Source organism: Ursus maritimus, unplaced genomic scaffold, assembly GCF_017311325.1.
Source record: "Ursus maritimus isolate PB19 unplaced genomic scaffold, ASM1731132v1 scaffold_20, whole genome shotgun sequence".
NCBI lineage: Eukaryota > Metazoa > Chordata > Mammalia > Carnivora > Ursidae > Ursus > Ursus maritimus.
This window is the reverse complement of record NW_024424453.1, coordinates 47118316-47142720: the sequence shown is the minus strand read 5'-3', so window position 1 is coordinate 47142720 and position 24405 is coordinate 47118316. Positions and strand designations below refer to the sequence as shown.

Here is a 24405-nt window from a genome sequence, read left to right as displayed (position 1 = left end):
GCTTTATGTTTAGAAGACTTTAGGTTCTATTTGGTTCTTTTTTAATAACAGGCAGTTGTCCTGTTTAAGTTTGGCATGTAGGTGCTGGCCTACTTTTGTGGGCTGAGGTTCCAACGACAATTTAATTTTCAGAGCCTTTGCGGTGTTATTTTCACCTGCTTGGTTTATCTGGTGCTGCTGGGGCTCCCACCTGTTCCTGCTGCTGCTGCTGCCAGAGAGAGCAGAAGGAGTTTCCCCAGGCCAGGTTGCCCAGGGTCCCTCGGCAGGGGAGGTGGGTCTCAGGCCAGGTATGGAAGGAGAGCACTTTCCCCGGGTGACTATCAGAGTGGCTGAGAGCAGAAGTGAAACAGGATCGGCCATGAGCTGGTGACTAGATAGTTGCTGAAATGGGGAGATGGGTATATGGGAAATTGGCATATTATTCTCTCTACTTGTGGATATATTTGCATTTCCATAATTCTAATCAAACAATAAATAGTGGTTCCCCATTTCACTGAAGGGAAAAACTGGTCTGCGGGGCCCTACGTGATTGATTCCCTCACTCTTAGGCCTCTGCCCTTATCTCCCCCTACTCATCTCCTCATTCATTGTTCCAGCCCCACCGTCTTCTGGCTTCCTTGCTGTTTCTGGAACCGGCCAGGTGCGCTCCTGCCTCAGGGCTTTTTCTCAAGCTGTACACCCCACCCCCCACCTGGAATCCTCCTATCCCATGGCTGGAACCTGCTCAAATGGAATCCTCTCAGTGACTCCATCCTGACTGTTCCACTAAAATTATTACTACTACCACCTGTCCCTTTCCATGCTCTCTTCTCTGCTACTTGTCACTTAGCAGTTATTATCATCTGACATCCTGTATAACTACTTGTTGCTGACTCCCCCCCCACCACTTTGGCTGAACATAAGCTCCATAAAGACAGGAATTCCTGCCTGATGTGTTCACTGTCGAATCCTCAACATGAGAAGAGTGCACAGTGGGTTCTCGATGAATGAATGAGCCACATATAAATATGCTAGCAGAATGCCTGGGAGGGAGTAAGCTCTATGGGATTCATCATAACCTAAAAATACGTCATTGAGTCATTTGATAAGCATAAGTTAATTGTTCCGTATGTACTTTCTGTCCCGGTCTTTGGAAAATGAAGCTACCACTAATTTTTTTGTTAATTTGTGGGAAGCAGTATGGTAGGGAGGGATTCCCACAGTCTTCGGAGGTGAGCAGATCTGCTTTGAATCCTGCCTCGGCCACTTGCCAGCTCTGTGACCTAGACCAGTTGCTCAGCCTCTCAAAGCCTGATGTCCTCACTGATGGCGCCTGTTGGAAATGCCCTGCAGTCCAGGGATGGGCTGGAAGCCCTGGGGTGAGACTTAACTCTTTCCGCAAGAGAGACAGGACCACCTCCAGAACCTGCCCACTGCTGTGCCTCTCTAAGACCTGCTGGTGGGGTGAGCAAATGATGGTTGAAGGCACTACTCAGGAGGCAGAGGGAGTGACATCTCTGAGATCATAAAAAAGGGGGATAACTCAGCCCTGACCCATCCTGAGGTCCCCTCTCCAATCCCTCTGCCCCTCAAGCCTGAGGTTATAAACAAGTGACTCAGAGGAATGATGGGAGAATGCCCCATAACAGTTCACACTAGCGTCCTGGGGGCTAAATTTAACCCACAGCTGCAGCTTCTGGCACTTTGGGAACAAGTTAATCTTGGTGGCTGAGGCTGGTGTGTGTGGGGGCGGGGTGGGGGGAGGGTGGTAAGGAGTCCAGAGAAGTCTGGGCATCAGGACTGGCTATCCTGGGCCTCTATCCTGACACCCGTTAGATGGTAGACAGGGTGCAAGGGCCCCAAGGCCAAGATAGGCTCAGGTCAATCTTCGTATGGACCAAGAACAGTGAGCACAGACAGCTATCCTGGAATATTAAACTCTTAGAGTGTTACTTTCTGAACACTAGACTTCAGACTGTCACTCCTCTAGAATGTTAAAACCCTGGGAATTTAAATACCTAGAATAATTGAATCCTAGGAAATTACTTTTCTAGCACGTCTGACACCTTACAATGTTAAAACTCCGTGACGGTGTACTCCCAGGAGCACTGAACCTCAGTGCTTCTGAACCTCAGCAGAACTATAACTGAGGCCCTTAGAATCTAACTCATCCAGTTCTCCGTTGTAGAAAGGGGGAAAGGGAAACGGAGGCTCAACAGAGCCATGTGACCTGTGCAGGCCCTTCAGAAAAGTGGGGACAGTGTTTACCCTAAGGTACCTTCTTGCTTTCTTGCACAGTCTAAGAAGGTTCTCAGATCTGGAGTAGAAAGCAGTAAAAGTCTTCCCATTTTAAAGGTAGGGCAACAAGGTCCCCAATGAGTGAGTGCCTTTCCAAGTTCATTGAACAGGAAACCCAAGCACACTGTATCCAGGGATGGCTGCGGTGAGACATACTCCAGGGAGGAAGAGAGAAGCACCCAGAAAGGCCCAGAAGGCATGAACGACGGGAGTTCCTGGAGGAGGGACACCAATGCTTCTCCCTCCCTGGACTGAGGGGCAGAGCTTGGGTCATCCCCTCCCCTCAGGGGCATTGCCTGACCAAGGAAGGTAGTCAAGGCCTTGCTGTGCTCCATTTAGAAATGAGGCATCAAGGCCCTCAGAGTCCCAAATACCCCACCCCTGTCCCATGAGCCCCTGGGGCTGAGTCAAGGCTGCTCTGGGAGGGGGCCTCTGCCCAGCTGTCCCCTCTGCGTCATGTGCAGGAAGCCAGGCAGCTCGCCTTACAGAGCCCTGTCCACCTCTATATATAGCCCCGAAAAGACAGCTGCGTAGACCGAGAGTGACCCAGAAGGAAAGCAGGGGACTAGAAAGAGGAGGCCCCTGGCCAGGCAGCGGCACCCCAAGCCTCCCACCATGACGCTGGGCTTGGAGCAGGCGGAGGAGCAGCGCCTGTACCAGCAGACGCTCCTGCAGGACGGGCTCAAGGACATGCTGGACCACGGCAAGTTCCTGGACTGCGTGGTGCGGGTGGGGGAGCGCGAGTTCCCATGCCACCGGCTGGTGCTGGCCGCCTGCAGCCCCTACTTCCGGGCGCGCTTCCTAGCTGAGCCCGAGCGCGCGGGCGAGCTGCGCCTGGAGGACGTGTCCCCGGACGTGGTGGCCCAGGTGCTGCACTACCTGTACACGTCGGAGATCGCGCTGGACGAGGCGAGCGTGCAGGACTTGTTCGCCGCGGCGCACCGCTTCCAGATCCCGTCCATCTTCACCATCTGCGTGTCCTTCCTCCAGAAGCGCCTGTGTCTCGCCAACTGCCTGGCCGTCTTCCGCCTCGGCCTCCTGCTCGACTGCGCGCGCCTGGCCGTGGCCGCCCGCGACTTCATCTGCGCACGCTTCTCGCTCGTGGCACGCGACACCGACTTCCTCGGGCTCTCGGCCGACGAGCTCATCGCCATCATCTCCAGTGACGGCCTCAATGTGGAGAAGGAGGAGGCGGTGTTCGAGGCGGTGATGCGCTGGGCGGCAAGCGGCGACGCCAAGGCGCAGGAGGAGCGCCAGCGCGCGCTGCCCACCGTCTTCGAGAGCGTGCGCTGCCGCCTGCTGCCGCGGGCCTTCCTGGAGAGCCGCGTGGAGAAACACCCTCTTGTGCGTGCCCAGCCCGAGCTGCTGCGCAAGGTGCAGATGGTGAAGGACGCCCACGAGGGCCGCCTCACCGTGCTGCGCAAGAAGAAGAAGGACAAGGGGAAGGAGGCGGCCGGGGCCAAGGCTGCTGACAAGGGCGCGGGCGAAGCCAAGGCGGAGGACGACGAGGAAGAGGCTGAACGTATCCTACCAGGGATCCTCAATGACACTCTGCGCTTTGGCATGTTTCTGCAGGACCTCATCTTCATGATCAGTGAGGAGGGGGCCGTGGCCTATGATCCAGCGGCCAACGAGTGCTACTGTGCCTCCCTGTCCTCCCAGATCCCTAAGAACCATGTCAGCCTCGTGACCAAGGAGAACCAGGTCTTTGTGGCTGGGGGCCTCTTCTACAACGAGGACAACAAAGAGGACCCCATGAGTGCTTACTTCTTGCAGGTGCCTGCCCAGCCCTGGGAGGGGCAGCCAGTGCTGGGTTCTGCTAACGGGGGTGGGGGAGTTAGCTTTGGGGCCCACGAGGGGCTTGTCTCTACTTGTTGGGGGTGCCATTGGGTTTAGGATGAGATGTAGACCAGGGAGGTTGACTGACAGCCACTTGCCTGAAGGTTGAAGACAGTTATAGGCAATTGACAATTAGCTGCCTAACTCTGATGTCTCAGAGGGATGTGAGCCCCAGGAAGGTCTGATACGTTGGAGGCCCTATCTCTGCACAGGGATTGGGGCCAGGCACAGTGAGAAGGAGGAGCAAGTCAGTGTAGGGGTCTGGGGCAGGACCTTTGCATGAGGCCAGGAGTGGAGTATAGAACAGAGTGTCCCAAACACAGAGACCATCCTGCCTAGTGTTCTCACTGTACAGATGAGAAAACTGAGGCCCAGAAAGGACCAGTAGAGTGGGGCGACCAGTCCAATCTGTAGTTTACTGTGGGATCTCAGAGGCAGAGATGGTTTCCTGGTGACTGGCCATGTAGGTTTGAGTCTTGCCATTTGGGTGGAATTTGGACACATGAAGGGGAAGTTAGGGTGTCTCTGCCTGAGGAATGGTGAGCAAGGGGCAGAGACTAGAATGAGCCTAGTGAGTGGTGTGCTCAGTGAGGCCTGACCAGGTGTGGAGAAGGGTGAGGGGCAAGGAGGTACCAGGGTTAAATCCCGGCAGGGAGGGAGGGGGCAGCTCCACCAGTTACCAGCCAAGTCATATCATGGGCATTCTTTATTTTCTCTGGGTCTCCGTTTGTAACTGGGGATATTATTCTTCCTGCTTGCTAAGGTTGTTTGAAGGTTACAGGCGGTTATAAAGTGTTCATCCGCACATTGCTCAGCCTTCAGAAAACTTTCCAGAAAGATGAGCCACAAATATCGTTGTAAGACTGTGGAGGTGGGACAGGGCCGCAGACTTACACTAGATTTTAAGGGACGAGTGGCAGAACTATATTTGGAGGTTTTCTGTGCAGTGGGATGGGGTGGAAAACGGAGGGGCAGGCAGGCCTCAGATTCGGGGTTGTACTGGGGAAGGGGCAGGGCTCTGCGTGGGGTGCCCCATTGTGGTGCTGTTGTTATGTGGTCTCGGGGTGCCTACCTCTGGAGGGCCTCGGTTGTTCTCAGCCTGGTAGGAGGAGAGGGCACTGTCTCCGGAGATGGCCTCCAGGCTGTGCTGGCCCTACCTGGAGACCTGGCCTCTTCTGTGACCTGGGGGTGGCCGGGCTGGGCTGGGGGAGTGGGGACGTGGGGGCCGATGGGTGACTGGGCTCCCCGCTCGCAGTTTGACCACCTGGACTCCGAGTGGCTGGGGATGCCGCCGCTGCCCTCGCCGCGCTGCCTCTTCGGCCTGGGAGAGGCTCTCAACTCCATCTACGTGGTCGGCGGCCGAGAGCTCAAGGACGGCGAGCGCAGCCTAGACTCGGTCATGTGCTACGACCGGCAGTGAGTGAGGGCCGGGGGCGGGGTTGCGGGGCCGGGGGCGGGGCGGGGCCAGGGGGCGGGGTTGAGGGGCGCGGCGGGAGCCAGGGCCAGAGCCCTGGGCCGCGGGTGGGCGGAGGCGGGCTCGGGTAGGGGCGGAGCGGTGGGCAGCGGGGTGGGAGCCGGGACCCGAGAGGTGCGGGTCATACATCGGGTGCACCCCGAGCATGTGTTGGGAGGGGTGGGTGAATGCAAGGACAGGGACCCAGCGCACTCCTGAACCGGGCGCTCGCCCTATTCCGGTCTCCTCCAGGTCGTTCAAATGGGGCGAATCGGATCCGCTGCCTTACGCCGTGTACGGCCACGCGGTGCTCTCCCATATGGACCTGGTCTACGTCATTGGCGGCAAAGGCAGTGACAGGTGAGGCTCGGGCCTGGAGCGAATGCGGCAACAGGGTTGTAGGGTCGAGCGGGAGCACAGGCTCCCCAGGCTGTCGGGGATTCGTGCGGGCTGCCTGGCAAGGCGTCCGCCGCCCCTGAAGCAGACGAGGGGCGCGGTGCTCAGACTTCCGCCCTCGCACTCACTGTCCCCCACTCCTCAGGAAGTGCCTGAAGAAGATGTGTGTCTACGACCCTAAGAAGTTCGAGTGGAAGGAGCTGGCGCCCATGCAGACTGCCCGGTCCCTCTTCGGGGCCACCATCCACGATGGCCGCATTTTCGTAGCCGCTGGGGTCACAGACACCGGGCTGACCAGTTCAGCTGAAGTGTATAGCATCGCAGACAACAAGTATGCCCGTTTCCCGCTCCTTCCGCTGGCCAGCCAGGGACCAAGGGCCCCACTGTGACTGCCTGGCTGTGAGGCTTTGGACCTGCTGGTTCTCTCAGTGACGGCCCTGCCAGGAGCCACAGTCGCTGCCCCTGGGTGTCTGCTGCCCAGCTTGGACATCCGCACAGCTTCCCCCACAATGTGGGGCCAGGGTTAGGGCCTGCCTGGTTGGCAGGAGAGAGCTCCCAGGAGTGGGGCGGGAGAGGCCAGGCTCCTCATTCAGAGAGTCATACCGGGCAGTGGTCTGGTGTTCCGGATACAGTGGTGATGGAGACAGAAGCTGCTCTGCCCTGGGAGGTCAGGAGACAACTGAGCTGGCAGTCCACTTGCGCTTTGCCAGCAAAAGGGATGGTGGGAGAAGGATGCCCCGGGCCAAGGAAAGTTGGTACCAAGGCAGTAAGGAGAAAAAAGGCAGGCCTGTTGGAGGAAAGGTTGGATGTGGGGTGGAGGGGTGGGGAGGGAGCACTGCGGCTGGAGAGGTGGCAAGCAGCGCTGAGGGACTTAATCCCGAGGGTGGTGCAATGCCTATGATGGGTTTTAGGCTCACATCTGTGTTTTATTAGGGGACAGCTGATGTAGAGGACAGATTAGAGATTTCCCAGGAGGCAGGGGTGCAGCCCAATAGCAAGAGGGGGTGGTGGCCTGCAAATGGGGGCACAGCCGAGATGGGGCAGAGGGGACGCAGGGGATAAAGACGTAGGCCAGGGCTTCTCACACTGTGATGTGCACACGAATCTCCTGGGGGTCATGTTAAAATGCGGATTCTCACTCTCGGGCCTGGGGAAGGGCCTGAGTGTGTATTTCTAGCCACCCCCAAGGCGATGCTGATGCTGCTGGTCCACGGGCCACACATAGAGTAGCAAGAGTTTAGGAGATAGAAGAAATACGATTTAGAGATTGATTGGATGATGGGGATAAGAGGGAGAAGTGGATGCTTTTGAGAGAGGGTGGGAGGTCATTTACTGGAAAACCACTGGGGTTAAATCGGAAATGTGAAGGTCCAGTTAGGACATGTGGATTTGAGGGACCAGGGAGTGTCCAGGAGGAGCCTACCAGGGCAGAGAGAATGCTGAGCTGGAGAGATCTGGGGCCAACAGTAAATGGAGGGGACGTGCTCCCTCAGGAGGGAGGGAAACTGAGGCCCAAGCCCTGAGGGATTGTGGGGGCAGATGCATTATCCAGGAAGGAGGCTGAGGACATGAGAGGCTGGGCAGGTGGGAGGTGAGAACATCGCATCAGCAGAGACGTGTGCTATGCCTGGATTTTATGCTCTGTGGTGGCTGGGGACCCGAGAGCTGTTTTGGAGGGTAGGGATGAAGGCCCAACTTCAGGGCCAGAGCTGGGGAGTGAAGATACCCTGAGAATAATTGGGCAGTGAAAGGGGGAAGAAGGATGGGGCAGGGGTGCCAGGGGAGGGCAGCTCAGTGGCCACTGAGGTAGCCAGCAAGGGAGAACTAGTTCGGGAGCAAAGGAGGGCCACTGGGGAGATCCATGGTGGATTGCACGGAGCAGGCTGGATGCAATGACCAGGGGACCACGAAGGGAAATGGGAGGGGCAGGAGAACACGGAAGACGGGAGGGTGGTGCTGGGAGGCTCAGGACACAGGAAGCTGTGCTGGGAGCTGGGAGCATGGGTGCCCGGGATTCAGGTTTCCAAGGGGTGTAGCTGAAGCTATGGGCCCTGGGGCTGCTGAGGCCCCTGGGTGACACACTTCTTCACACCCCCTCCTCCCCGCCAGGTGGGCACCCTTTGAGGCCTTCCCACAGGAACGCAGCTCGCTCAGCCTGGTCAGCCTGGCGGGCACCCTGTATGCCATCGGTGGCTTTGCCACACTGGAGACCGAGTCTGGAGAGTTGGTCCCCACAGAGCTCAACGACATCTGGAGGTGAGCCCGGGCCCAGGGAGGTGAGGGAAAACCCAAGCAAACTCATCTGGGGCTGGGGTGATCCCTCTTCTAGGGAGTCCTGTGGGGAAGGGACAGTAGACTGGCCCTGCACAGCTCAGTTCTTTCTGGTTTGCCTGGCAAGGTCCCGGTTTGCTCACAGGGCTCTACACCCCACTGTGGAGTCTCAAGCTTGCCCCTCTCAGGAGCTGCCCAAGCTTAGGGCCCAGACCCATGGAAACAGGCCCCGGAGAGTAGAGGGGGCCCTAAAGAAGCAGCCAGGCCTTTCCTCCCCGCTCCGTCCTGGGGACTCTGGCTGGAGGCCAGGATTGAGAAGAAGTTGGACCCCAACTTCTCAGAGCAATCACTTTCCATGCTGGCCCTTTCTGGGAGTGGAGGGAAGAGGTTGCAGAGCCTGGGGCACCCGCTGAACCTTCAGTTATTCCCACTGCTGCAGGCGTGGGGGCGGGTGGGTCTTGGGGGGACTTCTGGAGTGCTGAATACAGAAGTCTCCAGAGGAGGGGCTGCGGAGATGTGGGGCTTCCTGGAGGAGTATGGCACTCCTTGAGAGGTGACCCTCCCTGGAATGTGGGGTGGCTGTTCTGTGAGGGTGGGTCTTGTAGGGGGCCCCCCTCTCCCAGGGCATGAGAATTCTCTAGAAACAGACCTTTCTGGAGATGGGCCTGGGGCTTCGGGGAAAACTCCCCAGGGGTAGGCCTACTGGGGCCCACTCTGTACTCGGCTGACCCTGCTCTGTGTCCCTGTCCCACTCTTCCCTCCCACCCCCAGATATAATGAGGAGGAGAAGAAGTGGGAGGGCGTCCTGCGGGAGATAGCCTACGCAGCCGGAGCCACCTTCCTACCTGTGCGGCTCAACGTGCTACGCCTGACCAAGATGTGACCAGCCCCAAGGGCCTGAACTAAGCACCCCGCCTGTCCCGCGGCTACACAGGCCTGGACTTCCGGGGGCTCCCGAGAGGAGGCTGGGAGAGGCCAGAGCCCCCTGGGGTGCTCTTCAGCAGGGGAGGGAAATCGCTGCCCTGTCCTAGCCTTGCCGGCAGGGACCAGAAACTTTAGGGCTCTCCGGTGTCCCCATATCCCCAGTCTTCTTGTTGCATGAGCCCGAACCCCAGGGAGGTGTTCCAAGCTGCATTCTGGGCCAGTCCCAGCCTGCCTGTGCACAGGTGATTGTACCCACAGGACTCCATCTCCTTGCCTGTCAGATGGAGAGTGTCCCTCTCAAGCACACTCTGCAGCCTGGATAAGTCACCTTCCTTCCTTGAGAGGAATAAAGTGCCTTCTGAGCAAGTGGCTCAGGGTCTGGTCAGGTCCTCCAAGAGTCAGTGACCAGGTGGAAGATTCCAGGCTTCGGTGTTCAGCTGCCGGGTTGCCCAGGTCAGTGGCCTCCGCACTCCATGTGGGTATCTCCTCCGCGTTCTGTGCGCATGGAGAGCCTGACCCCCCTCCCGGGGCCCAGAACCCCCACCTCCTCATACAGCATGGACAGGGAGCCAGGAGATTGCTGGCGGAAGGGACAGGGAACAGCCGAACTGTGGTAGAAAAGTCTTTTATTCTAGTGGTCAGGCCCCATCCGGGCTGGCCTTGGCCCGGGCCTGGGAAGAGCTGAGCAGAGCCCATCCCTCTCTCCTCTCCCTCCTCCATCTACTCCAGCTTCTCTTTGTCCTGCTGCCCCTCCTCCATTGCCAGGGTCCGCTCTCGCTCCTTCACCAGCTGGACACCACAGTAGGTGACAAACAGGACGGCCAGAGTGTTCCGGGGAAACCCTGTGTGGGGACAAGGTCATCGATGCCTGGGCGCAGGACCCCAGCCTCAGTGCCTCTTTTCTTCTCATGCCTCTCCCTACTTGACTGGCCCGCCCCGCTGAGTCCCCAGGGTGTTGGGCCGGGGTGGGGGCATTTCAGGAGGTCACAGTCCTCAAGGTTGATGCCTGGCATTTTCTGTATCCACACCCCCCTGTCCCTCACCTGTGAGTAGCAGGCGCCTGGCAACCAGCTCTGTGAACTCAAGGCTGTTCAGGCTTACAAGGTTGTACATGATGATGGCCCAGAAGTTCATGGCTCCAAAGAGGGCCCGGACCCTGCGAGACATCTGCTCCGACAGAGAGGCCTGCCCAGTCCAGGAAAGCATTGGCAGTGGGGCAAGAGGGCCAGGGGAAAGAGGACACGGTTGGTTAGAGGCCCTGCCTGCATGGCTACCCCAGGTCCTGGGGATGTGCGTGGGTCTCTGAGAGTCCCCAGGGCAGCCCTCCCTCATTGTTAAAGATGGAAATACTGAGGACCAGAGAGAGGGGAGGGCCTGACGACCAACACAGCCTGGCCCAGGTGTCCACACCCCGCAGAAAGGAGTGCTAGATACCCACAGGGGGAGCCATTGTCCTGACAGCCAGAAAGTTGTGGTGAGAAAGTTCTGGACTGGGGGTTCTTCAGCAACTCCAGGTGTGGCTGGAAGATTCCAGAGAGCAGCAGTGCCACCCCCTCCAGTGACCCAGCCAACCCCTGTCCCAGACCTTCCCCACTCACCTCAATTTGTGCTAGAGGCCCCCACTCTGCCAGCTTCTGCACCCAGAGCTCAAAGTTGAGGCCAAAGCAGTTAAGGAATGACCATAGGTAAACAATATCACAAGGTCCAAGCCACAGGGTAGTGATGGCAAATGTGGCCACAGTGGCCCCGAGCTCTGGGATCACCTCAGAGTGCTCCCCACCAATGTGGTCATACACATACCTGCAAGAAAGGCAGGAGAAAGGACCAGCGGGGGTGTGGGAGAGGGCAGCTGGGAGACGGGCAAAGGATATACGACAGGGGCAGCCCTCCTCAACACCGTCATCCCAGGCACGTCCAACATTCCTGACCTCAGATGGCTGCTCCTCCCCTAACCGACTTCAGAATGTGGAAGGCTCAGCTTTGAACTTCGGTATCGCCTCCTCCATGCCCCAAGCAATCTCATCCAGACCCAAGACTTCGAACATTGTGTCTCTAGCCCGCTCTCTGGACTCACAAGTCCAACTGTCACCAGACGTCTCACTTGAATGACTGAGTCCCCCATCCCGGTCCAAACCCTCTGCATCCTCATCTCAGATAATGACACTTCCATCCATTCAGTAGCATCCAGAAGCCTTGGTGCCATCTTGGACTATCGGCTCCCCTCTCCACATCCACGCCAGCAAATTCAATGGGTTCCACACAGTCCTGACTGCTGCTTGCCACCCCCACTATCACCACCCTTGGCCAGCAGGTCTTCTCTTCTCATAGATTATTACAAGAGTCTCTTTAGTCATTTCCCTGCCTCTGTCTTTGGACTCCACACAGCAGCCAGAGTCAGATCACATGACTTCCACAATCAAACCTTCCCCAATGGCTCCCCATTACAATGAGAATAAACCACTTCCCTACTAAGACTAGGAGATCCCACGATGTCTGGTTTCTGCCTCCCTCTCTGACCACATCACCCACCATTTCTCCCTCATTCTTGCTTTACTGGCCTTCTTGTCCCTCAGACAAACACAGCTGGTTCCTGCCTTAAGCCTATGCCCTTGTTCCTTCTCCCTGGAATTCTCTTCCCTAGATTTCCTTATCACTCAAGTCTAAATTCAAATATCATCGCACAGAGGCCTGCCCAGACCACAACTGTAGAAGCTTCTGTCCTGTGGCCAGTTTCTATCCCATTACACTTGCTTTATTTTTTTCATAATGCTTACCACTCTCTGAAATTATCTTATTTATGTGTTTGTTTACCTGTTCATGGTCTGTTTCTCCCCACTAGACTGTAAGCTCCATGAGTTCAGGGTCTTTGCCATATTCGCTGCTGTATCCCCAGTGCCTAGAACAGTGCCTGGCACATAGTAGGTACTCAATAAATATTTGTTAAATAAATTCAGTAGAAGACCCATTGAGTTACTGGTCTCTTCATGCCTTGACCTCTTCGTTTCCAATGGTTTCTTCTCCACACCATCTCAGCCACCCACTCTCATGGTCATACTCCAACTTTGTCACCACTTGAAATTTCATTCTTTCCTAGTTACCATTCTCCACCCAGACCCTCCTGACGTGGGCCCCCAGCTCCAGTTCTTCAATCTCATTGACCCCTCCCCCTCTTCCTCACCTTTGAGACTCTATCTTTACCACCCTCTTTAACTGGCTTAAATTCAATGAGTCATCCTTATAAATAAACTAAAACCCCTTATCCTTCACTTCTTCCTTCTCACCCATCTGGGCGATCCCCATCACCCGTGTTCTCCTCACCTGCACCCAAGAAGCTAAGCCCTGATAAGGAAAATCTCACACCTTCACATATCAGAGCCCGTAAATCCACTACCTCCAGCCCCACCTGGGCTCTCAATGCCTAGGTTCCTCTAGTCAGCTTCTTCTGCCGTGCTCTGCCATGGCTACTCCACCTTAACTCTCCCCAGACTGTGAGTGGGTGTGGTGAGCTGGGCAAGAGGAAAGCAGGCACGAAGATGCTGCCTCCCTCCATGCCCAACCCTGCCACTCTCAGCTGGTGACCTTGCCTCCTACTTCCTGGAGAAAATGGAAGGCTTCAGGTGGATTCCTTACTTCTTGACACTAACCTGCCACCCTGCATCCAAGCTGGCTTCTCTTCCTCCTCCCTGGCCTGAAGCCAAGCCTCTGCCTCGCACTGGTTCCATCGCCTCCTCCCTCCTTGGGGACCTCACTCTATTAATTACCCCTCTATCCTGCCTCCCAAACTTAGGCTGCTTCTTAGCAACTAAGCATGCCCCACGATTTGCTGTCTTAAGAAACCTCACTTCTGGGGCGCCTGGGTGGCTCAGTCATTGGGCATCTGCCTTCAGCTTGGGTCGTGATCCTAGGGTTCTGGGATGGAGCCCCACGTGGGGCTCCCTGCTCAGCGGGAAGCCTGCTTCTCCCTCTCCCGCTCCCCCTGCTTGTGTTCCCTTTCTCTGTCAAATAAATAAATAAAATCTTAAAAAAAAAAAAGACACCTCACTTCTCCCCTCAGCAACTCCTCTGTCTCCCGCTCAGTAGCTAGCTTCCCCAGCAGCATCTGACGCAGCTGCCCCCACCATGCCTGAATGGTCTTCCTTGTTTCCAGACTGTCATGTGGTCTTGACTGTTGTGCTCCTCTGACAACACCTTTCAGTCCCTTCTGTCACTCTCCCTCTCCCCCAGTGGGAGTCCTCCCAGCTCCAATCTCAGGCATACCTTCTCTTCTCTTCTTTACTCTCTCACCTTGGGACTTACGCACTCCCAAGCACTAAAGACCACCCTCCCACACTCCTCATGCTCAGAGCTGCATAGGTCCTCCAGACTTCTCTGAACCCCAGACCGTCAGACCCAACCACCTCCCTGAACCTCCACAAGGATATCTCCCAGATTCCAACCATTTCTTACACAGAAACCCTCTTTGGACACCACCCCTCCATCTCCCCAGGCAAATAGGAATCTGGGAGTCATTTCCCTCTCCTTCTTGATCCCCTCAATCCGTGGCCAAGTCCTGTCCAGACTCCCTGCTGTGTCTCCACTCCTACCATTTCTCTCACCTCCAGCGCCCCCACCCATGTCCTAACCTCTCTCTTTCACCTAGACCTCTGTGACGACCTCCTTCGTGCTTCCTCTGGCCCAGGGCTGATCTTTTAAAATGCGGACCCATCTCTGCACTGCCCTGCTCAGACGCCTGGTGGGATGACTGTGACCATTGCCCCACCCCACCCCAACTCACTTGCAAAGCCAGTCGTTGATGCCACGGTCAAAGTGCCTGAGGGATTAGAGCGGATGGGTGTGAATCAGCCAGGAGCAGCGCTCTGGCGGAATGGGGGAAAGAGGCTACGGGAAAGTGGGGATCCCAGCGGCGTGTCCCCCGAACCTCGCACTCACGTTTCAGCGAAGACATAGAGCGTGGTGATGCACTTGGGAGGCTGGGGCGGGTCCAAGTGGTCAAGGCGCGCCACGGTGTTGACCACGCCGAAGAGGACGGCCGCCTTCACCCAGTCGTACACCAGGTTTGAGTAGGCTAGGCCAGCTGGGGACAGGTTGTCGTCACTGCCTGGGGGGCGTCACACGTGTCTCCGCTCCCTGGATCTCCCAAATCATGGTGGGGAGGCGCAGAGCCGGGCACTTCCCTACCCGGGACCTCTCTCCACAGGTCTTAGGGGAGGTGCTGGCAGCTGGCCCACCGCCCCACGGAGACCCACCCCCCCAGTTCCTGGGGGAGGAGCTGGGCCCTGCCCAGCCCAGGGAGACCCCACCAGGGCTGTGGAGATCAACCCGAGGCCCTTGTGAGGCGGGCTCTGCCCATACGACTCTGGCCTCACAGAACAAAGGTAACTCCAACTCCCAGGTATTTCCAAGAGTAAATCCGGCTCCCCCACTCTAGGACCTGGGAGTACCCTAGGTGCTGTGCCCTTGCAGGGTGTCAGCTCCCAGCAGTGAGGCCATGGGGTGCAGAGGGTCTGTCTTTCTGTCTTTCCCAGTCCCTGTTCTGGCCCGGACGTGCACCCACCGAGAGCACTGTCCGGGAGGCGGTTGGCAAACTTCAGGTCACTGGGGATGGTGAGGATGTAGAAGAAGTGGAAGAAGATGTCCACGGCCATGATGGCCACGACGCTGAGGCCGGCCTGGGTCCGGATGCGCCACAGCTCGCCCTCGCGCCTCACCGGCTCCACCTGGCTCATCTGGGGGATGCGAAGTGTCTGAGTGGGGAGGCAAGCCCTGCCGGAGGAATCCTGTCTGAATGGGGGGTCACCAACTGCCCGGGGATCCAAGGGTAAGGGGACACACACCTTCATCCTGGTGGCCCTGCCTGAGAGTGGAGTCACTTCTCCAGCCTGTGCTCCCTGTCTGAGCAGGGAATGTGGCCCCATCCCTGGGTCGGAGGAGGTGGCCTATTATGGCTTCATCCTGGAGTCATGCCTGAGGGTGAGGACACAGCCTGCCCTGGGAGCCTTAGCTGAGATGGGAGTCCCTGTCTGAAGAGAGGGACCCAGCCCTGTTCTGGAAGCCCACAGGGTGGCCGCTCACCTGGGCGTGGAAGCGATCAAAGGTCATGATGGGCCCGAAGAAGAAGAAAGGCAGGTAGAAGTTGTACTTGAGCAGGTCAGCTAGGGAGTAGCGGCGGTCAGGGTGGGCACAGCTCTCCAGCGCAAAGCTGGTACAACGCAGCACCGTGAAACCGCTTCCCCCGTGAAACAGCACCTCTTGAAGATCAAAAGTGCCTGTTACAAACCCGCTCTGGATGGGAGAGAACAAGCCGCCAGCTCACCAGGTGCCCCTGTCTCTGGGAAGCCCACCCAGCTTCCCACAGGGGCCCAGCCTTGTCCTGCCCCTTCCTCTCTTGCGGAGTCGGTCAGCACTGGCCACTGAGGGCTAATCCATGTTGAGTGCTTAGATAGAGCAGGGAACGAGCTGGACACGTCCCTGCTGCAGTGGAGGGGACCACTTTGTGGGCAGATATGTGCCATAGTCAAAGGCTTGGAGACAGGTGGGAAAGTGAAGGATATGCTTGGGGAGACTCGGAAGCAAGGGCTTTGGATAGGGTGAGAAGTTTGGGGTCCTATTCCTGCACCCTCCACCCTTGCCCCTCCCCAGTGCACACCTGCCAGGAGATTAGGGGATCCAGCTTGAAGGAGGCAAGGCTGGCCAGGCCGAGGCCAAGACAGAGCCAGGGCTGGCCCAAGAGTGAGGCCACATAGAGGCTGACACAGTGGCCAAGCAGCAGCAGCAGGTACCAAGGGCCCATTGTGCCCAGCACAGCCAGGGCCCCATACACAGCATACATCCAGGAGCGGAACTGCGGACAGGGAGAAGGAAAGGTTTATCTATCCATACAAGTGGAGGTGGGACCCCAACCCTTGTAGCTCAGGGAGAGCTGGCAGGGGAGGCTGGGGTGGCTCAGGTCCAGCTCACCTGGGGGGCAACCATCGTGCAGAGTTTAGCAAACAGCACATGTCCAGAGAGGGCGAAGACGATGATGTTGCGGAAGGAGGTGAACCACATCACCCACTCGAAGTCAGCCACGTCCTGGGGCAGGCCGGGCAGATTAAGGAGGGGCAGGGGGCAGGATGGGCTGGCCCTTCGGCTGAGCAGAGTCCCATCACCTCCCCAGCCCCCATATTCTTATGCATTAGAGGACAGCCATGGCTGGAGGCTCTTGCCTTCCCCTCTGGGGGAAGTACCAGCCCATGTGAGAGAAACAAGGGGCACCATGTGAGCTGCCCCGGCTCTCAGAGCTCCCCCTCTGTTCAGCATATTGCCTGACATTTCATTAATGGCACTGTTCCTGGGAAGGATGGTGCTGGAGGCCCCTGCCGAAACATGTCTCAATTTAATTCCTAAAGGAGCAGCGTCTGGGGGCAGGCTGGATGTGGCCCCAGGAGGACACAGGATGGGCCGGTGGAGAAGTGGAAGGCTCTGAAGCTCAAGCCAGAGACCCTCCTCACTGTGAGCCCTCTGTTACATGGGAACATGTGGAATGGGGGGGTCAGAAAGGGTCTGGGATGGGGGAGCCATGCCAGGGATCGGGGACCTCAGTCAGGGACACTGGGGTGTGGGGGACCTACCATCTTCCGGCCAATGTACTCCCAGCCAGGTCGCACAGACTCCCGGAAGGCCTTCCTGTGGGCCCCATCTGAGAACAGAGTGCGACCTCAGTGGGGGCTGGGGGGACTTCACACCCATACCCACACCTGCCCCTACAGCCAGGCCGACCCCCACCCTAAGGGGATGGGAATGGGTCTAGGTCTCTCTCTCTCTGCCTCTGCTTCTCTCTGGGTCTCATTGTGTGTCTCGGGCCAGGTCTCTGACTGTACCCCCGAGTGTCTGAGTCTCTGTCTCTCCGTGGCTCTGTGTGTAGGTCCTGTCACCGCCTCGGCATCTGTCTCTCCCTGTGACTGCACCTAGCTCAAACCAAACCCCTGGGCTTAGGGAATATCATGGGTCTGGAGCCTTTAAGTTTATGGCCTTGATGGGTGGAACCCTGAGGGCCGCAGGGGAAGGAGGGTCCCACCCCCTGCTCCAGAGCCCGGCTGTTACCTTGAGAAGCTGCAAGGAGGCCCCGACCAGCATAGGCCAGAGCCCCACTCAGCACCAGGGAGTATAAGCCCAGCTCCGCCGCGGGCAGTGCTGTCTTGATGCCCATAGCCTGGATGGCGCTGGGGGAGACAGATGGGGTGAGAGCACTGCTGCCCCCCAGCCCTGCCTAGCCCCACCTGATGGTCCCCCACAGAGGTGATGGGGATCCCATTCTGAAGAGAGATTGCCCCCCCTGCCCTTTAGGGATCGCATGCTATTATCCTACCCTCCCCCGTTCCCCACTCCTCCCAGATGCCATAACATCCAGGGCCAATTCCTAGCTGCTGCTCTAGCTCTCACCTTCCCTTTGAAGGCTCTTGAAAGCATAATCTTCTCTCTCAGCCTGCCTGCCCCACCTTCACTTACCCCTTCATACCTTTCAGGTGGACCGGTCCCCACCCTTTGCCCGAACTGCTCCTGCCGAGGCCTCAGATAACCTTCATGTGGAGGGACTCCATCTATGGTACCTCAATCATGTTCCTGGCCCCCAGGGTCCCCACCCCCGTCAGTAAGCCTCCTTCAGTTCCTGAAAATGCCCCCACCCCCACCTCAATGCCCCATTCTCTGATTCCCACACCCCTCCCGAGCGGCCTTTACTTCCCTGAGATCTCCTGGCCTCCCAGGTCCTCTCCCCAGCATTAAGCTTCCTTACCTCTCATTCAGCCTCCAGCCTCTCACTGATTCCCATTGCCCCAATCAGCCCCTGAGACCCAGCCTGCCACTTCCCTTGTCCCTGCCTTGTGTCTGTGGCCACACCAGCCCAATCTCTCAGTGCTTGTGTCTGTGGCCACACCAGCCCAATCTCTCTGGATGCTGGCTAAAGGCGGTGCTATTTGAAGAGGTGCCCTAGGGTAGTGGGTGTGGGGCCAGGCAGGGCCAGACGGGACCCCGGGACAGTGCTGGCCTCTGTCCAAGGTGCTGACAGGTATCAGGCTCAGGGTGAGCCTAGCTACTCCCTTCTTCCAGCGCCTAGTTCATCCCCAGGAGTCCGGCTGGGCCACCCCCTCCTATGCCCCTCCTATGCTCCAGCCTGGCCTTGGGCTTTCCCAAGGGTGCCATGGTTAGCAGACCCAGGGCCAAATTAAAGGAGGAACATGTCTAGGCACTTTCTTGGACTGGGCTGGGCCAAGAGGTGGCTGGCGTGGCCCTGTCTGCCACCCCTGACGCTCCCCCAAATCTCCCTTACCAGCACTGCAACCAGCTCTCCCAGGGCCCCCATAGTCAGCATTCTCCTCACTACATAGACAGAGGGATCATGGACCAGAAAGGGGCAGGGAACTGTCAAGGTCACACAGTGAGCCTGGGACAGGATTGTGTGTTCTCGGTGAGCCGTCTGGAATCCCAGATAAGAGAAGAGCATTGCTGCCCCTGCCCATACCGGGGGACTTCCCAGACTGACTTCTGCACTGCTGGCCTGAGGGCTGAGTGCCTCCTCATCGGCCAGGTGGGGGAGGGAGGCCTAGAGGATCGGGTTAATGGAGCAGGAGCTTGAAACCGGAGCACGGTGAAGAGCCCGCGAAATAGCTTTGTCAGCTGCCTCCCACTTGCCACTTTCCAATTTTAGCTCCCCATGGCCGGTGTGGGGTGTCCCCAGTGAGGCCTCCGTGAGCAGGGCCAGGTCTGGCCCCCGGCCTGGGACCTCTTCCGATAGACCCCCGGACCTGGGCCCCCATTGGATACAGCAGTCCCCCCTGCCCCCAGGTCCTGCCTGCCTCAGGTGCACCTGAGATAAAGACTACTTTGGGGCCTGAAGTCTGAGATGAGGGGCTTGAGATGGGCTCCACAGGTCTCAAGGACCCCAGAGTGGCTGAATTCCCGGCTGGCACTGACCTTGAGGAGGCTGTGAGAGACCCTGGCAAGCTGCCCACCTCAGGGCTCCGGGGTCCTGCGTCCGACCGTGCGTCCGTCCGACCAGCTAGGCTCTGGGGCCACAGTGGGGTGTGTCCAGCCCTGGGGTCCCCACCCCCTCAAGGCTACGAGCGGTGAGTGGTGACAGCAGGAGGAGGGTGGAGGAGGGCAGGGAGGAGGTGGCCTTCCTGGAGCGGAGCTGAGCAGAGTGGAGCAGAGCCGAGCGCTGCAGAGCTGCTGGCCACAGGGAGCCGCAGGGAGGATCGTGGGGGTGGGGAGGAAAGGGTGGCCAGTGGCATCCTGGGCCTCACTTCAGCCTGCCTTTCCTGGTCTGTAGAGCCTGTGCCTCCCTCTCACTGCCGGCCAGGACTCCCCTCTTCCAGGAAGCCTTCGGGCAGCCCCCACTGACCTCTTGTGAGTCCTGCCCCCATTGCACGCACACGCATGCACACTTCATGCTCAGCTCCATACTCTAGCCTGCACCTTTACATGAGAACTCCCAACGGCTGTCCCAGGGCAGATCCATCTAGTCCCCTGCCCTGGTTCATTTCATTATGCCAAGAGTCCTAGCTGGCCAGGTATTACGCACGCTTGGGGGAGGACTGGCTTGACTAGTCGGATTGGAACTGGTATGAGACATGTGGCAGAGGGGGTACCATACCCCAGCCCTCTCCCATACGCAGTTGCCCAGGTGGAGGGGTGCTAGCAGGTTCACCTGGCAAGGCTTAAATAGGTTCCTGGAGTGGCTGGCCTCTCTTGAATCTCCCTAACCAACCAGGAGCCCTCTGGGAGCAGAGGGACATGGCCCTGACTCGTGAAAGGGGCAGCCAAAGCCTCAGCCCAGCCTTCCCAATACGGAAAGGTATCCTGAAGAACTTGCCAAGAGGACAGGAACATCTGAGAGTCTCCCTTTAGGAGGAGGACCTCAGAGTCTAGAGGAGTTGGATGTACTTGTGCCACCTCTGGGGGGGCCAGCTCATGAAAGTGCAGTGAGCAGGACCTGCGGTCTGTGGGGTTGAAGGAGCTGTGTGACTGTAACAAGTCACAGGACGGGTCCTGGAGCTCCTGCTGATCCCTTACTCCAGCCATGGGCTCAGCGGAGGAAGGGGCTGTGCTCTATGTCCCTCCCCCACCCCCAAGCAGGGTAACTTCCAGGGCCTGACCAAGGTCTGAGAAGGGGAGAGTCTCCTACCCTCCTGCGATGCCCTTAGGCAATGAGCTTCCTCCCAGGCAGACAAACTGGCCCAGAGGAAGAAGCAAGGAGACCCCAGAATACATAGCACAGAACGACACAGAGGCCTTCGTCTCTCGTGCCCGGCCCCGAGAAGTATACACCAGGATTACCGCACAGTGTAGGTGCTGGGTGAGGGCCGCCGTTGGGTTCATGGGCACTAGAGTGGGCCAGCATCGGGGATGGATGCCTGAGCCAGGCTGCAGGGGTTAGGGAGGGCTTCCTGGACAGGGGTGGGGGTGAGGGTACACCTGAGCAGAGTCCTGAGGTGGAGTCAATGGTTGTTAGACGGACAGTAAGTTCACCACAGTAGCTGGGCGCAGTTCTAAGGCTTTACGTGGACTCTTTTCAATGTCACAACCCCTAGGGAAGGTGTTCCCATTTTCCCCAGTTGATAGAAGGGGATCCTGACACACAAGGAGTACAGCCCCGTAAGCTCCTGGAGCTGTCACCCCACAGGGGCAAGAACCCCACTCATCCACCCTGGGTGCGGGCTGAGACCAGCGTGGGCCATCCGTCCAGTTGGTGCCCCCATGAGGCTCAAAGAGACGGACTCAGAGAAGCAGGTGGGGGCTTCGGCTCTGCAGTTCAGAGTGCCGGTTCAGTCGGCTGACTTGCGCCTGAGCCCGAGATCTGCCTCGCTGGTGGGATCCACTTCTCAGAGCCTCAGATCCTCATTTGTAAATGGGCCTGCTCTGACCTTGTTGGGCTTTTGGGGGGATTCCATGACTCGCTCCACGAAGGGCGTGGCTCACTGAATTGCTCATACAGAGAGCCACAGATGCCGCATTCCAGAAGCCCAGAGAGGCAGGGCTCACATAGCAGGACCTGTGTACCAGGTGACCCCACGCAGCGGGGTCTGCAGGGAGCCTGGCATTTGGGGATGGCAGGCTGGATAGAGGGCTAAGGAGGCCTCTTGGACCTGGCGCTGGACAGTCCAAAGCCAGCTGTACTCTGTATGAGGGTGGTGTCAAGGGAGGGTGCCTGGCATGACCAGCCCACAAAACAAGGGCAGGAAGCTGACTGGGCTTCGACCAGCACAAAGGCCTGGGGTCAGCTTCCCGAGTCCTGCCAGGGCCACTGAGAAAGATGCAATGGACAGGGGGACAGTTCTCTCAAGTCTCAGCATCCCTTTTCATTTCTCGGTGTGTTGTTGTAAAGTCAAAATGCACAGAGAGTATCCCGTGTGCCTGTAATTGTGTTTTTGTGTCAGTTGTATGTGGGGTCTGTGTGTATGCTTTGCATTGCGCGTTGTTTATGGCAGGTTTGCTGTATATGCGTGTGCTGCGTGCACTTTGTGTGTGCACGTGTTGAGTCTGTATGTATGTGATGTGTGTACTGTGTTTGTGGGTCTATGCAAGGCTCAGAGACTGTAGGCAGTGCCTGTGGAGAGGGGGTAGTGGGACTGTGGGCTCGCTGGTGGTGGAGAGGGAGAGGCGAGGCTGGTTCTGGCCACTGCAAATGGGGGCTCTGAGGAGGGCCCCACTGTAAGCCATCCTGTCCTGAGCTCCGAAAGCATGGAGGGGGCCCGTGGTGATGGAATATATTTGGGGCTCACATCAGCCTGAGCCAGGCTGTGACCTTGTCCAGCTCAGCTGCAGTGCCTGAGAGGCCTTCATTGGGATGGTGGCCAAGCCACACCCATAGCTCCGCCAGGTCTCACCTGTCAGTGTGGGAACCTGAGCACCAGGCCTGGGGTGCAGCCAGGGACAGTCCTCACGTGAGGCCTCTCCCCAGCCCAGCCTCTTGTCCTTGCCCCTCTCTCCTCCTCCTACCACCTTTGGTTCTGGGCAGGGACCTCAGTGTTCTCATCTGTGAAAGGCAAGTCCAGCTCACCTGCTGCGTACCGGCCGCCCACCTGCCTGAGGGCTGGGGAGGTCCTCCTCAGGGTCCCAGGGACAGATGGTGCTGCTCAGGAGGGGCCACAGGCACTAAGCTGGACAGACCAGGCTGCCCACTCCCCACTGGGCCCACTTGCATTAGATCCTCAGGGCTCAAGTCCTTGGCCCCTTTGATAATGTCTCCCTTCCTTAAAAAGTTCTTCTCCCCAGCTCTCCTGGGCCTTCCCCTTCACCTGCCATCCCCCTCTCCTTAGGGAAATATGGACAGTCCCCTGCCCACCCAGATCTGGGCGATGAGCCTGGAAGCCTCAGCACAGGCGGTGAGAGGCTCTGAGGAGCTGTGTTCTGTCTCTGCATCCCAACCCCCCACCCCACACCATCCTGCTCCATCATGGCCCGATTTCCCGAGCCTCTCTGACCTGACCCTGAAAACAGCAAGTCAGATTCACCTGTGGGCCCCTCACAGGCCTGAAGAGGCTGGCAAGCAGGTGGCTGGCCGGCTGAGTGTGTGATGTCCTGTAAGTCTGTCTGCCCAGCCGGCAGGGGACTTCCTAGAGCTCACCCGACACCGCCATCCCTGGGGTGGGGGGCTGCTCAACTGGTGCCTGCTGGACTAACCGAGGTAGTGCTGAGGGCCAACATTTATCGAGTGCTTTCTGTGTGCCAGCCGCTGCTCTAGCACTCGACACTTTTTCACGCAGCGACTCCCGCAGAGGGATGTGATGGCGGCCGGAGCAGCCTTGGTCTTGCTAAGCTGGGGTGCTGATGGCAGGTGCCAGCAGATGTGACAGGGACTCCTGGCTGGCAGCTCCACAGCAAAGCTCGCAAGGCTGCCCGCAGAACCTGTAAGTTGAGACAGTTGTCTTTATGCCCACAGTTGGCCTAAGCAAGGACTGGACGCCCAGACTGACCTCTGCAAGATGCCAGTTAATCAGTGGACCCCAAATGAGCAAACAAGATTTACTGTGCCTGACTGCCGTTTTTCTGCCCGCTCTCTCTCTTGAAAATCGTGTTTTATCTTTGTGGAATGAAATCAATCTATTGATACATGTCCCTTGTACAGAAGTGAAAGGCAACCTAATAATTAGCTACATGTCTGTGAGCTATTCTCTGACACATACAACAACAGCCCCTGAAGGAGGTTTCTGTTCTTGTGCCCATTTTACAGATGAGGACATGGAGGCTCAGGGAGGTTAAGCAACCCGCCCAAAGCCACACAGCTGTTGAATGGGGAGAAAGGGATGTGCCCCAGGCGCACCTATTGAGACCCTGTGACTTGATGCTATTGCCTCTCTCAGATGCAGCCTGAGCCAGGAAGGGTGGCCAAACCACCCTCGAGTGGTTAGAGTGTGGCTTATGCCACCCTGCACTTTCCTGAGGTGACCCCTGCCACTCTGCCCATCCCTGAGGAAGGGTAGCTGGTCCTCTGCCTGCTTCTCCCTACTAGGGACTCCACTGAGGGCCAGAGCCCGCACCCGCGCACACTCAGATCCCCCCCGGGGGGCTCCCCCACGCCTGCAGGGGAAGGTACGGGCTACTCGGTCTGGTGCCCCAACTCTGCGTGGGGCCCACTCCTCACCGTCACACACCGTTCCCTCCTGGCACGGGGCCTCTCAGTCCCCCCGGCTTTGCCTGGCCATCTCCTTTCACAAGGAATCAGAGAAAAACCCTTCCTTTCCCGGGACCCCTAGGACCGCGTCAGCTTTGCTGCTTCATCCTCATGGCCTTCACTGCACATTGCCAGGGGACCTCTAGACCTGAGTCATACCAGGCAGGGTCAGGGGCATCCTGGGGACAGGGGCAGCACATAGTTCCTCCACAGCCCCACCCCTGAGCAAGGGCCTGAGCAGATGGGTCCCTGGAGCCCCAGGTGGCTTCCCCGCGGGGGGGTCTCCGCCCAGCACGTGCGCCCGCACCTGTGAGTCACTGTGGTAGTGACTGGGCTTCCTGTGTGGGAGTGTGAGCGCATGCGCATGTGGAGGGCCTGTGAGTGCGGAGCCGGCACTGGCTGGGGGCGCATGTATGCACCATGCAGCTGTGTGCTTCTGAGTCTAGGTATTTCTGTGCACCTGCTGCTTTGCGGGGGGCGGGGGGGCTGCTGTGTGGACACTGGTGTGGCCAAGAGGTCTGGTCAGAATGTGTGGCTTTGGGTGACTTTCCTTAGGGCCACCCTTAGCCAGAGCTGTGAGTGCAGTGAGGCAGGG

At 58.1% G+C, this 24405-nt stretch overlaps 2 protein-coding genes across 2 annotated transcripts; one reads left to right on the top strand and one right to left on the bottom strand.

Moving 5' to 3' along the window:
* The first annotated feature begins 2274 nt into the window (after positions 1 to 2274).
* Positions 2275 to 9122, top strand: KLHL40 (kelch like family member 40). Its single transcript, XM_040636910.1, has 6 exons — positions 2275 to 4053; positions 5372 to 5532; positions 5822 to 5929; positions 6111 to 6296; positions 8075 to 8221; positions 9008 to 9122. Exons 1-6 carry the CDS (start codon positions 2893 to 2895, stop codon positions 9117 to 9119), a joined length of 1875 nt encoding a protein of 624 aa, XP_040492844.1. The 5' UTR covers positions 2275 to 2892; the 3' UTR covers positions 9120 to 9122.
* Positions 9123 to 9875: 753 nt separating this feature from the next.
* HHATL (hedgehog acyltransferase like) lies at positions 9876 to 17547 on the bottom strand. Its single transcript, XM_008709806.2, has 11 exons — positions 17243 to 17547; positions 16771 to 16838; positions 16118 to 16231; positions 15807 to 16001; positions 15233 to 15442; positions 14715 to 14886; positions 14090 to 14234; positions 13935 to 13970; positions 10759 to 10960; positions 10204 to 10345; positions 9876 to 10002 (listed from the first exon to the last, which is right to left on the bottom strand). The coding sequence occupies exons 1-11, from the start codon at positions 17346 to 17348 to the stop codon at positions 9881 to 9883; spliced, it is 1512 nt and encodes a 503-aa protein (XP_008708028.1). The 5' UTR covers positions 17349 to 17547; the 3' UTR covers positions 9876 to 9880.
* Positions 17548 to 24405: the final 6858 nt, after the last annotated feature.